Here is a 16,356-nt window from a genome sequence, read left to right on the forward strand (position 1 = left end):
ATTAAACATCTTCAGCCTCTGCAATCCTCTGGTTTCCAAGATCGGCTTCTTCACTCCCCATAATCATTTCAAAACCTTCGATGTTTCCTCGAGCCTCCTGGCTGGGGAAGACTACAGTCTCGGGAGCAAGAAAGAATACCATCAGCTCCCAATACCAAACCGACCAACTACTCCCGCACACCTGCCTGCTGCCTCCTGTTTCTGAGGAGGGGTCACCCATTCCTGTGTGGAGTCATTAGTCCTGCCTCCCTTTCCTTCTTCTGGTCCTTCTGAGTTACTATTTGAAGTCACCTTAGGCTGTAGTGGCACACACCTTTAATCTCAGCACTGAGGAGACTGAAGCAGATGAATCTCTGAGTTTGAGGCCAGCTTTGTCCACAGAGCACATTTAAGGACAGCAGGGCTATACAGAGAAACTCTGTCTTGAGAAACCAAAAACAAAAAATAAAGAATAATCACCTATCTGCTCACTCCATTGTGGCCTTGTCTGCAGACTGCTCCTCCATGCTGGTCTGTTGGAGTACTGGTCTTGCTTCCTGTCTTCTCCAGGCTCATTTCATTCACATCTGCGTTAAATGATGCATAAGCCCTTCCTCCGGGTCATTTACCATCACCTCTGGGATTTCTCAAAGGAAGCCCACACCCAAGTTGCCCTCAAACCCAGGATCTCCCCCAACTTCCTTCCCTTCCCACTACACAATCATCAAGATTCCAACCATTGCTCCTCAGTCTCTATGCCCATGTACTGCTGGGCCTTGCCTAAATTCCTCCCAACTCCTCTAACTTCCAAGCCCACCCATGTAGATGTAACCAACCGTCTTATTAAATAAGAAACACAGAGCCGATTCAGAGAAGAAAGCCAAGAGGTCAGAGCTAAGAGCCTCACCCTTCCTGCTTCAGGGATCCTCTTCAGCCAAGAGAGCTCTCCGAAAAGGACCTATTTCCTGTGTTTGTCTTATATAGTCTAGCTGTTCTGCCTTCTCATTGGTTGTAAACCCAAACACATTACTGCCCTTGTCACTACCTGTCTGTAGAGACTTCCAGGTCTTCTATGGTTGGGATTGAGATTAAAGACGAGTGTCTCCAATGCTGGCTGTATCCTTGAACACACAGAGATCTACCTATCTCTGTCTACCAAGTGCTGGGATTAAAGGCATGCGCCGCCACCGCCACGCTCTTGCTATGGCTCTAATAGCTCTGACCCCCGGGCAACTTTATTTATTAACATACAATTAAAATCACATTTCAGTACAAATAAAATACCACCATACGCCCACCCTAGCACAGGCATACTCCAGTGCTATAGCCTTCTCATTGGCATGGGTCATGCCAGCCTGGACCCACACCAAGTCCTTGCTAGTCCACAAAGCCAGGCTATCTTTGCAAAATGTGTTGATTACATCATTCCTTTCATAACCATCAGAGGCTCCTCATTGTTCTGTCAGTAAACCTACAACTGCTTAACGTGGGTTTGGCGAACCCAGCTTGTTTGGAACTCTGCTCAGCTCTGTAATGGGTTCTGGGTTCCATCCAATTTATAGTTTGACTCTGACACATACTGTCACTGTGATTTTGGGCAAGTTACCTGAATCTTTCACTATCTAATAATGGAACTACCTCATTAACTATAGTGGCGTTAAGTTTATCAAGGACCTATAGGAGTGCTGCTATACATAGGCTTTTGGTAAGAGCCATTGACCGCTGCACCCCAGTGTAGCGGCCGCGCTACTACCCGCTCACCATGTCTGAGCGAGGGGCTGAGGATTGAAACAGAGCCAAGACAGTGGGTCAGTAGAATGCCCTTTATTGAAGGAGGGAAGAGGCCTTAAATACAGGCTAACAGCACAGTGGGAGAACCTGGGAGAGCAAAAGTTCTCTACAGATGTTTTACATTCTAGCATTACACCAATATACAGGATACGTAAACAAGGAACCTCGGGTAAGCTATTTAGGAGGAAGGAAACCAGCAGGGAATCAGCATAGGGAGGACATCTGATCAAGGTCAGCAAGCAAGGCAACAGCTCCCCAAGGAACGGGGGTCAGGGCCCAACACCCCAGAGGTGGGACATCTCTTTCCACTTTCTCTGTTGTAGAAAGCACTGGCTTTTTTCTGGGCCTTACCTCACCACGTTTCCTCCATGCACAGGCCCTCTGCACGTGCTTTCTTCGAGTCTTGTTTCTTTAACTGCTCATTGCCTGTGCAGCCTCGGGTCACAGCTCGTGTGATTTCCTTGGAGGACGCCTCTGGAAGTCCCCGAGACATGGTACTCATCAGCACAACGGTATGTAGATTTACTTGTTTTCATTCATTTACTGTTTTAGTTCTGGGGACTGGCGATTGTATACTCATGTGTCAGAATAGCAATCCTTCCTCCAAGGCTCTGTGTTGTATTTTAAAAGCGGCCGGAGAAAGGAGTCGCGCCATAGAACAGGACCCCGCCTGGGAGGTGTATTGAGGGGAGGGGGGAGAAGGGGCAGAGACCGGTCCCTGGGGACAAGAGCGAAAGAGAAAGAGATGGGAGGTGAGCAAGGCCCGCCTTTTATAAGGAGACATAGCAAATGCATCCAGAGGGTGCTCTCAGTGGTTGCAGCTGAGGAGATATCCTGTCAGGATCCTAAGGGCAGGCCAGTAGAGAGGCCTAAATGCTAACGCTCTGGGCTTGGCAAGCAGAAATTAATTTTTGTCAACTTTTTAACTCTAGCATCTAAGCCAGGTGTGGTAATGCACGCCTTTGATACCTGCTCTTAGAAGGCAGAGGTAGGCAGATCTCTGAGTTCAAGGCCAGTCTGGTCTACAGATCGAGTTCCGGGTCAGCCAGGGCTATATAGCAAAACCCTGCCTAAACAAAACAAGACAAAACAAAACAACAACCTCCAGCCACTTGCAAAGAGCCTGACATGCATAATAAATGCTAAGTGAATGCTGGAGAGAGAGAGACAGAGAGGGAGGAAGCCCTCTGATGCCTAGAGACATGTATAATCAATGCTTATTTAATCTGACAAGACCTCTCCTTTGGGAGAAGTTCTCAGAAGTCCTTACCTGTCCCCAGACATCTGAAACTTCACAAGGGAGGGTGTTGTCTCCAAGGTGAAAACACATTCCTTACTGCACATCTGGCAACCGAAACAAGCTCCTCCCATCATCTTTGCTGCCCACAGCTGGCAGAACAGCACTTCGTAACACCTACTTAAAATGCTGGTGCATCTGAGCCAGGCCTGCCCTCGGGGTCCACCCAGCTGCGTCGCGGGGACCCAGAGAAGGGAAGCGGGACATCCACTCTCAACGTCACACAGTAAGTTCTCAGTAGACTCTAGGGCTCTTCCCTGCCCATTGCCAGTCACTGGTTCTCTCATTTGATAAGCCACAAGCTCCACATGTCACCAAGAGGCAGGGGCACACACGTAACTTGGCTGCAAGGGGCTGGAGGTCACACCCCGGAGGGAAGGCTGGTGAGAGGCCACAGCAGAAGATGTTCCGTGTCAGTCAGGGTCTACCTCATGGAATAGATGGGCTATTTGAAGTGGCCCCTGAGAAGTAAGCAGGGAGAAGGGCAGAGAGGGCACCTTAGGCGGCATAAGAACAGCCAGCCTAGGGGAAATAGGAGTCAGGTGCATTTAGATGGCTCGGCTACCGGGAGCAGGGAGGCAGAGAGATAGGTCTAAGGGAGTGAAGGGCCGCCGCTAGGAGGGGGCGAGCTGGAAACCAGCTGCCCTGGAGACATGCCCCCTCTAGTCCTTGACAACTACCTTTCTTCCACCATCACCAACCCCCGCAGAGGACACCCCACCCACTCCCTGATGCCAGAGGTTAGATGAGATGTTACTTTTCCCACCAAGCAGCAGCCACATGGAATCCCCCATGAGCAAGATGGAAGACTAGGGCAGACCCCAGGAGGAGCCAGGCAGCGGTAATGCAAAGGTTAACACAGAGGATGCAGCCTTGAGCATAGGCGGCGGTGTCCGAGCTGGGGCTGAGAAGCTCAGGTTCTGTGCTGTCTGTACCCTGACCTCATGCCTGAGCAGTGCAGTTCCTCCTCAGCCTCTGTCTAAGCTAGAGGTGGCAGGGCCAGGCCAAGCAGGGACTCAACTGCCACCGGGCTCAGCCATGCTTCCCACACCAACACTGTCCCCCACCCCCAGCCACTCTGTTCTTCATCCGGGACCTGCTTATCCTTCACCCACCTAGCTTGGGTCTCACGGGGTAGGATTTATGAGGGCTGCCCTGCCACGGGTCCTTGGGGTAATAAATCACAGTAGAGCCTGTGTGTGTATAAAGAAGGGCCAGGGGCTCTGGGACTGCATAGATCTTAGAAAGCCTTGGCTGAACCAGATGGACGGAAGGAGGATGCCGCTCTGTGGACTCTGGTTGATTCTCTGGAGCTCTTGTGCCTTCAGTCTCCCGACAGGACACAGCCGCCTTTGGACGGTAACTCAGGCAGAGAAGGGGTGGCAGGGTGTGGGGGGCTGGCGTCTTACTAACGCTCTCAGCTTTCAGATACGCTGGGTCACCCAGTTCTTATAGCCGGTCAGCCATGGATGTGTAGTCCTGTTATGATAATTTGAGTGACGTGCCCAATGCCACATAGCCGTAACTAATTAGGCCTGGAAGGGTTGTCTTCGGATTCTCATCCAGAGGACCACGTGTTTCTGATGCCTAAGTTCATACCGCAATGATTGAGGAGGACGCAGGTAAGTTAACACACCTGGGCAAGGAGAACGGTGAAGAGGTCAGGTGCAGGTCCTCTAGATTTTTCCAGGTTCAATTTTCTGCTTCACTAGCAGTAAAGCCAGCTCCAGCAGCAAGCTAATCTCACCAAGTTTTAGTGCACCATTTTAAAATAGGATCATAACAGACACTGCTTTGTGGCCACTGGGTGGTGGTGGCACACGCTTTTAATCCCAGCACTCGGGAGGCAGAGCCAGGCAGATCTCTGTGAGTTCGAGGCCAGCCTGATCTACAGAGCAAGATCCAGGACAGGCACCAAAACTACACAGAGAAACCCTGTCTCGACACCCCCCACCCCCCAAAAAAAGAAGCCATGGCCATAGCGTGGGTTACTACTGAGTGTAGTAAGGAAAGGCTCCTGGCAGTCCCAAAATGAAACATTCATTCAGTGCATTTCCAGGCCTGTGGGAGCTAGGCTTCTTTTTCTTGTTGTTTTAGAGACAGGATTTCTCTGTGTAACAGCTCTGGCTGTCCTGGAACTCACTCTGTAGACCAGACTGGTCTTGAACTCACAGAGATCCGCCTGCCTCTGCCTCCCGAGTGTGGGGATTAAAGGCGTGCGCCACCACTGCCTGGCACTGGAACAAGGTTTCTTAAGGCAGGAACAGGGAAGAGGCAAGACTTGGAGAAGGCTCACCCAGAGTCAGAGTCTGGGGATGGAGACGGGGTCTGGGGAAGTCCTGATGCATGCTTTTAATCCCAGCACTCGGGAGGCAGAAGTAGGAGGATTTCTGTGAGTTCGAGGCCAGCCTGATCTACAGAGTGAGTTCCAGGACAGCCAAGGCTATACAGTGAAACCTTGTCTCAAAAAAAAAAAAAAAAAGAAAAGAAAAAGAAAAGAAAAGTTGTGAGTCTATCTGGTGGTAGGATCTGATAGGTTGTTCCATCCTAAATCGCGTCCCCAACCCTCAGCGCCCATTTTGCAGATGAGGATACTAGGGATGTCCTCACAGAAGGTCTGAGGCCCCTGGCCTCTGTTTCCAAAGCCTCCCCGTCCTTTGCTCCCAGGTTTGCAGAGAGAGAGAGAGAGAGAGAGAAAGAGAGAGAGCAGCTGCTGTGGTGGGAGGGTGGTGGGAGGATTGTGCTTCCTACCATCCCTCCCCAGGATAAATGCCTAAGAAAGCAAAAGCATGTGACAGAGAGAGTGGAGTCACCAAAAGGGGTCAGGCTCTGTGTACTGTACAAGTCACCTTGAAAGGTCTCAAGGTCATTGCTTTACATACACACAATGTCCAACCTCCAAGCTGAAGGCTGCCTGCTTAGCTTGAGCAGTGACTGGGCAAGACACAACCATCAAGGTGCCAGAGGCTGGAAAGGTTAGAGAATTACCAGAGTCACACAGCATGTCCTCAGCACCACGTGGCTCTATCCCCATAGGCTAGGCTGGTGGGGAGCACTCAGGGGAAATGGCCCCTTGGGCTGGCATCCTTGGGGTGGGCATCCAGGCATGCTCTGGTCATGCCTTGAAGGACTAAAGGTCTAGGAGAGGAATGGAAGAGGATTATTTTTCTTTTTGAGACAGGGCCTCACTATGGAGTCTGGAACTCGCCATATAGACCAGATTGGACTGAAATTCACAGAGATCCACCTTCCTCTGCCTCCTGAGTGCTGGAATTGCGTGCAGAAAACCCCCACTGTGGAGGGGTTTTCTAAAAGGGGGAGGGCCACACAGTGTGGCAAAGCACGGGCCTTTTCAGGAGATGGTGGGGAACAGAGCTTGTTTGGATATATTTTCCTTTCCTCCTCCATAAAGCAGGAATAATAAAAGCACCTATCTTGTGGGATGGCTGGGGTCAAATAAAGTAAGTGTGAAAATACTTGTGAAGAGTAAAGTATGGGAGGACTGTAGGTCATTTCTGCTGGAGTTCACACAGATAGGTGTGAGATAGGAACAAGGCAGGGCGGGTAAGGAAACAGTACCAGCAGGAAAGGTTAGGACTCGTGCTGGAGAGGAAACGGCCTCTGTGTGTCCAGGAAAGCACACCGCCACCGAGGTGGGCTTCTTCCGGAGTTCCCTGGCCCAGGGCTCGAGGTACCTTTCTCTGACTGCAAAACGGTCTTCATGCCTGTCTGGGCCTGGCAGCCCTGGGTAGGAAGGACAGCCAGACAGACAGAGCATGGACTCTCTGTTTGGCATTTCTGAGTCATCTTCACCCCTATGAGCCTTCAGTGTCTCAACTGGAAAACAGAGAGCTAACTGTCGTGTGGTTTGTATGAGGGCGCGTGCCAGGCAGCTGCTGGGTGGCCAGGGGCGGCTCAGTGGGTTGCTGTTCGGACACCTCTTTAATTCTGCCCGTCAGAGGTGATTGGAGGATGGCCGGTGTGAGGTGAAGAGCCTGGGATTCAGGCCAAAGACACATCATTCCCCAGCTGAGGCAGGCACACAGGCAATCTACAGACACTGGCCTATCTCAATCTGGCTGGGTTCAGTGGTTCTGTGATACCCCAGGGGTCCCGCAAGTCCCTGAAGCCTGCCGTGGGCATCTGCTGCCACCTACAGGCCCTACACGGCACTGCCTCCCCTGTCAATCAGGAGAGGTCAAGAGGCAGTCCCAATTCAGAACAATGAGTCACAGCGAGGTGCTCAACACATGGTGGGGATGATGATGATGATGGATGATGATAATGGATGGGTGGACAAAAAAAATTTCCTTAACTAGTTAAAATGAGACAACAGAAGGGATTTGGGAATTATTTAGTACCAAATACCAAGTACTCGAAGAGGCTTGTATATTTTCCTGTAGAAACCCCAGGGCACAAGAAGTGCTTCTTAGGTGCCTTCAAGAAGGTTAGTAGTGATAGACATACCAAAGGCAAAGAGCTCTGAGGATGCTGGGGAACTACATGACTCTTCTGTTTTTCTTCTACCCTGGAGCAGGATCTTGCTCAAGAAAATGCCCTCCGTCCGGGAAATCCTGAAGGAGCGCGGGGTGGACATGACCAAGCTCAGTGCTGAATGGGGTGAATTCACCAAGAGGTCCTCCTTTGGCAACGGCACCTCCCCCGTGGTCCTCACCAACTACCTGGATGTGAGTGCCTAGCTCAGCTGCTATTTCCCTTTCTCTCTAGGACTAGCAGGCCCTGCTCTTCCCCACCATGCTTGACTGAGCCAAAGAGCACCTGTGTACTCTATAGAACTATTTACAGCTGAGAAGTCTGAGGCTATCTTGCTGGTGGTGGTTTGTTTTGGTTTTTCGAGACAGGGTTTCTCTGTGTAGTTTTGGTGGCTGTCCTGGATCTCGCTCTGCAGACCAGGCTGGCCTCGAACTCACAGAGATCCGCCTGGCTCTGCCTCCTGAGTGCTGGGATTAAAGGTGTTCACCACCGCCACCCAGTTTGTTTTGTTTTTGAGACATGGTCTGGCCTGGGACTCACTGTATAGACTAGGTTGACTTCAAACTCACAGATCTACATGCCTCTGCCTCTCAGGTTCGTTCATGCCCAGCTATTTCAGCCACTTTCATTAGGCTTCCATGCCTCAGTGAGTCTCCTCTATTCCAGGACAGCAGAGGGTAAGGCAGAGCTCATACACTTCAGCAAAATGGAAAGCCAAGAGTCAAGATGGGGAGCAGGCAAGGCTCCCAAACCCAAGGCTCCTGAGCCTGGGTCCTCACTTTCCTTCCACCCCTGCAGACCCAGTACTACGGCGAGATTGGCATTGGCACCCCAGCCCAGACCTTCAAAGTCATCTTTGACACGGGCTCAGCCAACCTCTGGGTCCCCTCCACCAAGTGCAGTCCTCTCTACACTGCCTGTGGTAAGAGTCAGGCCCTGTGCCTCCCCCTAACCCTTCCTGCTGCACTCGGTTGCCCATTTTCCAGTGACCTGCTTTCCCTTAGCCCCAGGCCATTGATCCTAGAAAAAAAGAGAAGAAATGTCTCTCATCTTCCTGAATTGGCCACCAAGGTGAATAAGTCAGTTTAGGGAAGTGCCTGGGCACCTGGAAGGCCATTTCCCAGGGTTCCTAGGATTCAATCAGAAACAATGTCTACAAACCCGTTCCAAGTCCTGAGGCTCTTCCAATGATAGCCTTAGTGAATGCCCTCACACTAAGCACCTACTCTGTACCCAGAATCCTCTCTGGCACTATATCAATGTTAGCAAATGGCTATAGAATTCTTTGTTTGAAACAAATGTCTCGGAAGCAAAAGCACTTAAGACAAAACCAAGAAACACCATCCTTGACTGGTGTACATTTTTTTTATTAATTAATTAATTAATTTATTTATTTATTTTGTATACGGTGTGCCTGTGTGTCAGAAGAGGGCACCAGATCTCACTATTGATGGTTGTGAGCCACACCATGTGGTTGCTGGGAATTGAACTCAGGATCTCTGGAAGAGTAGCCAGTGCTCTTAACCTCTGAGCCATCTCTCCAGCCCTGGTGTACATTTTTTTTTCCAAGCTGGAGACTCAGGAACCCCACCATACACACACACACACACACACACACACACACACACACACACACACACACACACACACACACCTACCTGAGCTAAGTCTTCAGCCATACTAGCCACATCCACCACTTGCCCCACTTCTGAGCCTCCTGCCTAGGTCAATACCTCTTAATGCTGATCTGAGCCTGTGTCCTTCTGCTAGAGATTCACAGCCTCTATGACTCCTCGGAATCCTCCAGCTACATGGAGAACGGGACCGAATTCACCATCCACTATGGATCAGGGAAGGTCAAAGGCTTCCTCAGCCAGGACATAGTAACTGTAAGTAGGGACCAGCCCTCCTTACACCCATGGGGCCCATGTGGAATAGGACAGGTGTACTCCGGCCCACCTTGGGAAGTTGAGGGACAACCTCCTTGGCAGCTTCTAGCTGAAGCTACGTAGACCAGCGTTGCAGAGGAGCAAGCAGGCTGGCACTGCTTGACAAGGCTTTGCATCAAACTTCCGTGTGGGCAAGCCTAAAACCCCAGTTTCCAACCTTGTGACAAGCCTGGACTTACCAATTCAGACCAGGCATGGAGTATTGTTGAGACTGGGGAATCCGGGTTTTGTGCCGGGGGTGTGGGTTGCTTCCTTTTGGCCAGTGTCTAAGCCCATTTTGTGGAGTCACAGGTCCTGCTGTGTGCCTGAGCCAGGGGAAAGACACATATAGAGCCCCAGAAGGAACCAGTGTGAGCCCTTCACTCTCCCCGTGCTTGTGAAATCAGGGGGAGGGGGCACAAAGCGAAGCCCTGGTTATGATGGGGAAATCCTGAGCATGGCCTGGGGGGGCTAGCACGAAAATGGGCCTCTGGGAGGGGTGCAGATCACCTGCCTGGAGGGACCTCTTTCTCAGCACTAGTCAACCCCATCTCTCTGGCCCCCAAGCGTGGATGCGTTGAGGGAGTTTGTGAAGGCTTGCTGGGATAGTTTTACCCTAACTGCTGTACAGAACCTGCGTATCTCTGGGGTCCCTGTTGTGGAAGCCAGAGCAGACCCCGGCCAGGGTTGGACAGTGACCTCTACCCACTCTGGTTCTTCTCTCACAGGTGGGTGGAATCACTGTGACACAGACATTTGGAGAGGTCACCGAGCTGCCCCTGATACCCTTCATGCTGGCCAAGTTTGATGGGGGTTCTGGGCATGGGCTTTCCTGCTCAGGCCGTCGGCGGGGTCACCCCGGTCTTTGACCACATTCTCTCCCAGAGGGTGCTGAAGGAGGAAGTCTTTTCTGTCTACTACAGCAGGTGGGCCTTTGATCCCGAGGCCAAGGCAGGGAGGGGCAGAGAGCTGGAAGAACAGCAAGAGTCCAGGCCAGGATTTGCATGCTCCTGGTTAGGTGGTCCTCAATCCATATCTAGAGCCACACACTAGCCAATTAAAATGAATGTAAATCAAAAACATCCAGTCCTTAGGGACTGGCCACAGAGACACAGCCAGCTTCATGCCTTGGCTTATTTGTTCCCTCACTGATCCAGTCAGTGCTCTGCGCCGTGGGCTGTGGGAGGCTCCAGGGGTGCACAGTGAACAAGACAGTCCCTACCCTCCATCCTCATAGTGCTTACCATCCAGTAGGGGAGACAGGAAATACAGCACACTGAATGCCTTGGGCACACCAGGCACCTGGTGCCGAAAGCCGCAGATCCTTTTTGATTCTAGGCCAGGATTCTGTGCAGTTCAACCAGCCCTGGGGAAGCTGCGGTCAGCATCCCAGCAGGGCTGGGATCGGCTGCCAATTTCTGGGTTCAGAAAGAGGGTCTGAGCTGGAGGTAAAATCATTACGGGTAAGAACGGAGGCCAGGGCTGATGAGATTGGAAGGGAGGGGTGGACTCTAGAGCAACCTGGGAGGAAGCAGAAGTCTCTGGACGGTGACTCTGGAAGGGAGGCTTTGAGTGAATTACACCAGTCAGAGGCTGCTGCAGTCAGGGGTCCTGGGAAGTCTGTGTTTCAAACAGTAGAGGCAAGAAAAACAGTGGTTAAGAGTGGAAGTGGGTGTCAGAAAGTGTAGGTCACAAAATGTGGGCTGCTTTGGGAAATTCAACAGGGAAGAGGACGTGGGGCAGGGGTGTGTGGGGTAAGATCCAGAGAGAAGCAGGGAATGGGAGGTGGCTCTTCTAAATGCTAGAGGATGCTTGAGCGGTGGAAGAAGGGCTGATGGGAAGACTTAAAATACCTGGGGCTCGGAAGTAGGGGGCCATGGAAGGAATTAGAGTCCAGCAACAGACTGCAAGCAGGCCTGTAAGCCGGGGTCTGCTTGGGCTAGGAAGAAGTGACATTTATATAAGTAACTGATTCTTGAACAGAACATGTGGCCCACCTACCCCGTGTACACATGTGCACATGTGTGTATGTCACGGGTTCTGAGAAACTCCTTCACATACACATAAGTACCTTGGAAACCAGCCCAAGGCAGCCCTGGGCTGAGGTAGAACCATGAACATGGAGAGGAAGGTGAGGGCAATCAGCTTTGACTGGGGAACGAGAAACTGGCTCTAGGTACCACATGCCCACCAAGCTCTGGGTGATTTCACTCTTTGGTGACTCAGCGGCCTGAAGCGTGAGAGTTAACCTCTACCCCTACCAAACAACCGGGTTGCTGAACTTTGCCCACAAAGAAGGTCTCCTCTCCCCGTCCCTCTCAGTCTCAACAGAAATCTTTAGGAGACAGGAGCCCCCTGTGGCCCCGAACGCCAATACTCCCCGGACCTCTGCCCCGGAATCATGCCCGCCACCCACACAGACTCCCACTCCTCAGGCCCCAGCCCCCTTACACGTCTGATTTCTCCCTAGACTCTAGAGTCTGGAGTCTGCTCCACACATCTGTTGCACCCAAGTGCGGAAGGCATGACTTATGACTTCTGTGCATCTACCTTGTATCCTGAACCTGAAGGTTTTCTGGAGGCAGCTAGACGGTCCTAGAAATACTTCTGCTGCATTCGGGGAGGGGCCAGCAAGGGAGAGAAGCAATGGGTTCTGCATGCCACTATTACAGCTATTTACAGCCTTGCCATCTACCCCCTAAACCCTACCTCTGCCCCAAAGCCCTCTACCCCACCCTGCACCTCAGTCAACTTTCCCTCATCCCTGAAGTCTCAGGTTTCAAAGGTTGTATGGCTCTAACTTCTGTTGGTCTTTCCTTTAGGGACTCCCACCTGCTGGGGGGAGAATTGGTGCTGGGGGGCAGCGACCCCCAGCATTACCAAGGCAATTTTCACTACGTGAGCGTCAGCAAGACTGGCTCCTGGCAGATCACAATGAAGGGGGTGAGCAATCATAACCTTCCCAACCCTCCAAACTGGTGTTGTCCCTGGGATTGACACTGGCTGGGGTGAGGGCAGGGGCAGCCACTCTTTATGGCCCAGCCACTATCTGCTCTCTGCCAGCTCTGTCCAGGGTGGGGGCATAGGATGGGATTTGGGGATGGGAAGGAGAGGACTCGGGGAGAGGAGGTGGAGTCTCTAGTCTATGTGTTGATGACAAGGAACAGCCAGCACCTTCTCTGTGCCTCAGCTCTCCTCCAATGCACCGCCAGACCACTTGTACGACCTCCTATCACTACCCTTAATTGGGAAAGACATGCAGGCTGGGGGAAGGGTGCCTGGCAGCTTCTGCCTGCCTGCCTTCTTGTCTGTCTGTCTGCCTGTCTAATGGTAGCCTCCACAGGGTATCTGTGGGGTCCGCCACCTTGCTGTGTGCGGAGGGCTGCATGGCAGTGGTGGACACTGGTGCATCCTATATCTCGGGGCCTACGAGCTCTCTGAAGCTGATCATGCAAACCCTGGGAGCCAAGGAGCAGAGCACAGATGAAGTAAGAAATAGGTGGAGGGAATGGCAGTGGGTGGGGACAGGGGGGAGGGGATGGGGGTAAGGAGGGGATGGGGGGGATGGGGCACTGGTAGCGCCACCTGGCTCCAGTCTCCAACCCATCCAGACAGCACTGGGTCCCAGACAAAGCCATTTCAAGCCATCTCCTCCTCACCCCTCACACTCCCTGCATGGGTGGCATGTCTCCCGTGGAGGGTGAGCAGAGACTGTCCAGGACTCTCTGGCACAGGGCTCTGGACTTCTCAGAGATCTCCACACTGAAAAGAGCTTCCTTCATTCCCCCAGTATGTCGTGGACTGTAACCAGGTACCCACCCTCCCCGACATCTCCTTCCACCTGGGAGGCAGAGCCTACACACTCACCAGTCTGGACTACGTGCTACAGGTGGGGCTCAGTGAGAAGAGTGGGCAGGAGCTGCCGAAAGGGGAGAAACTGTAGTGTACAGATCACCTACTAGCCCCATGGGTCATGAAGGCGGCTCATGCCATCTAGTGAACTGTTAACAATCCCAGTACCCATGCCTCGCCTAGCAGATCAGAACTTCCATAACATGCACCTGAAAATCAGAGTTTTCAAAATGCCCCAGATCCAGCTGGGTGGTGGTGGTACATGCCTTTAATCCCAGCACTCAGGAGGCAGAGGCAAGTGAGTTCAAGGCCAGCCCTTTTCACACTCACGGGCCTAGAAAAAAGTTCAGTGACTTGGTCTGGGTCAGAAGCTAAGTTGGCCTGTGAACACAGGGTAGACACACTGTTTGCCTGATATCTACCACAGTGCCTGCCTGCCCCAGGAAGGCTGGAATTTAGGCTGGGCTCAAACGGCTCTGGAAGGGTGTAGGAGAGTTGGGGCACACAAGCTGGGGTCAGGTGGTGGGAAGCGGTTGTGTCACGGGCAACAGAGCAAGCCTCCGGCTTCTTGCCAGGATCCCTACAGGACTGATGACCTATGCACATTGGCTCTCCATGGCCTGGACATCCCGCCACCCACTGGGCCTGTCTGGGTCCTGGGTGCCAGCTTCATCCGCAAGTTCTACACGGAGTTCGATCGGCATAACAACCGCATTGGGTTTGCCTTGGCCCGCTAACGCCCTCGGTGACCCAGTGAGCCTGGTTTCAGGCCGAGGCAAAGCTGGCGTTCCCGAGGACCATTTTGTCATCAGGGTTTCCCCCCCTCCCGACAGGGACACTGGACACAGTTCCTGGTGAGTGCTTGTCCCCTCACCTGCGCTCACCCTTCCCTGCTTTGAGGAAAGACAGAATAAAGACTTCCTATTTACAGCCTGTTTCCGGTGGATTCTTGCGTTTGGAGCAGAAGGAGGGATACTTGTGTGGTCACATGTGGAGAAGACACATAGGACAGATGGGGCTGGAGATGGAGCTTTGTCAGTAAAGTGCTTGTTTCCTAAGTGTGAGAGCCTGGGTTTGATCCCCAGAACCCATAGTTAAAAAAAACAAAAACAACAACAACAAGACCCAGGCATGATGGCAACTAGGGGGGTGGGGGGTGTAGAGATAAGCAGATCCTTGGGGTTTGATACCGATAATTGAAGTTGTCTTTTGGCCTCTACACACACACACACACACACACACACACACACACACACACACACACACACACAGAGACATAAGCACAGAGAGACAGTTGGAGAGAGAGGGAAAGGGAGAATGTGACAAAACAGACACCCGCCCCCACATGCTTTTTTATACAAGGTCAATGCGTTCCATCCACTGTCAACAGGATTCACACAGAGCTTGTTCATGCAACCTTGGCTGGGGAGTTTGCAGAGATAGGCCCCTGTTCCTCTAGGGCCACTGGGGAAAAAAACCTTAGGGCTACGGCAATAGAGTGTAGGTAAATATACTGGCTAGTTTTATGTAAACTTTGTGAGCATTACAGCTCGGATGGAAAGGGTTCCTGGTAGCCGGGAGCCAAGGAGTATCACAAGTCACTGTAAGCTAGCCGCTTACAGCCCTGCAGCAGGGAAAGGTTTCCCCAATGTAACAACTCTGCGCCCAGGAGAGGAAGGTCTCCCCAGTGAAGTTGTTACAGTTCTGCTCAGGTCCCGGGAGTGTAACAAAGCTGCTCCACTAGGGGATGGTTTCCCCAGCCACAGTGTTACAGCCTTGCTCTGCTCTGCGCTGCCCAAGCTCTGTCTCTGCTCCAGGGCAAAGAAGGTCTCACCCAAACCTCACTCAAGAGATTTATTGGCAGGGAAGAATCCAGGAGGGGGGCTGCCTCTGCCAGGGTAGAGAAAGGCAGCCGCAAACTGAACAGGTGAGGGTTTATATAGGGCTGCTTAGGGGCAGAGTTTTTCCAGGGAGAAGATTTTCAGGGTGGAAATTGATCGGCTTTCAATCCCTTTGAGCTTGGACAAATTCAGATTGGCTAGATTTTGTGCTCAGGGATTGGTTGGTTTTCTGCTCAGGGATTGGTTGGTTTTCCTGCTCAGGGATTGATTGGTTTCATGATCAGTTGGTCATGGGCTGATTTGGCTCTCCTCTCAGGGCAAAAGTGTGTTTCTTTCACTAGCCCTTCTTAGCCTTTGGGCTCTGGTTCCAGGACCAAAGTATGTTTCTCTGACATTGCTCTCAGGGTCAAGGTGTGTTTGTTTGGTTCTGGTTTCAGGGCCAGAGTGGATTACAGGGCCAGGGTGGGTTTCTTTGGTTGGCCCTTTCCCCCTACAAACCGTGACAAAAGCTAGTCATCTGAGATGAGGGAACCTCAATTAAGAAAATGCCTCCATCAGATGGGGCTACAGGCAAGCCTATAGAACATTTTCTTAATTAGTGATAGATGTGGGATGGCCCAGCCCATTGTGGGTGGGGCCAGGTTCTATAACAAAGCAGGCTGAACAAGCCAGAGGGAGCAAGTCAGTAAGCAGGACTCTTTCATGGCCTCTGCATCAGCTCCTGCCTCCCCCGTTCCCGCTCTGCTTGAGCTCCTGTCTCGACTTCCTTTGATGAACTGTGGAAGTGAAAGTCAAACCCTGTCATCCCCGAGTTGCTTTGGTCGTGGTGTTTCATAACAGCAATAGGAACCCTGACTAAGACTGTCAGTAAGACGCTCATAGAAGCCAGTACTGACCCCAGGCTCTGTGCTGCTGAGCAACTGGACTTTATATGGAGTTCCCTGGGAAATTCCTCTCAGCTTGCTCTATACCCTCTATATGCTTCTGCCCAGGTGACCATTTACACAGGCAATCTAAGTCATCACCACCTAAGAACACAGGACTTCAGACATCCAGCAATCCTACCTCACATGTGATAAGTACATAGAGACGGAAAGGCATTTTTCCCAAGATCATTTGGTGAGGAGTCATGCAGGGAAGAATCCTGAAAAACAGTGAAAAACTACCCTAGAAC

General features: G+C 51.9%; 1 protein-coding gene across 1 annotated transcript; it reads left to right on the top strand.

Moving 5' to 3' along the window:
- The first annotated feature begins 2,609 nt into the window (after positions 1-2,609).
- Positions 2,610-14,542, top strand: Ren (renin). Its single transcript, XM_052736964.1, is given in 10 exon segments — positions 2,610-4,412; positions 7,595-7,755; positions 8,360-8,483; positions 9,332-9,450; positions 10,218-10,298; positions 10,300-10,415; positions 12,312-12,430; positions 12,832-12,977; positions 13,280-13,378; positions 13,917-14,542. Coding segments are annotated over 10 exon segments (1,329 nt in total). The 5' UTR covers positions 2,610-4,210; the 3' UTR covers positions 14,079-14,542.
- The last annotated feature ends 1,814 nt before the right edge of the window (positions 14,543-16,356 follow it).

This window comes from Peromyscus californicus, unplaced genomic scaffold (assembly GCF_007827085.1).
Source record: "Peromyscus californicus insignis strain IS unplaced genomic scaffold, ASM782708v3 Scaffold_14__1_contigs__length_90479793_seg_2, whole genome shotgun sequence".
In the NCBI taxonomy this organism is placed as follows: Eukaryota; Metazoa; Chordata; class Mammalia; order Rodentia; family Cricetidae; genus Peromyscus; species Peromyscus californicus.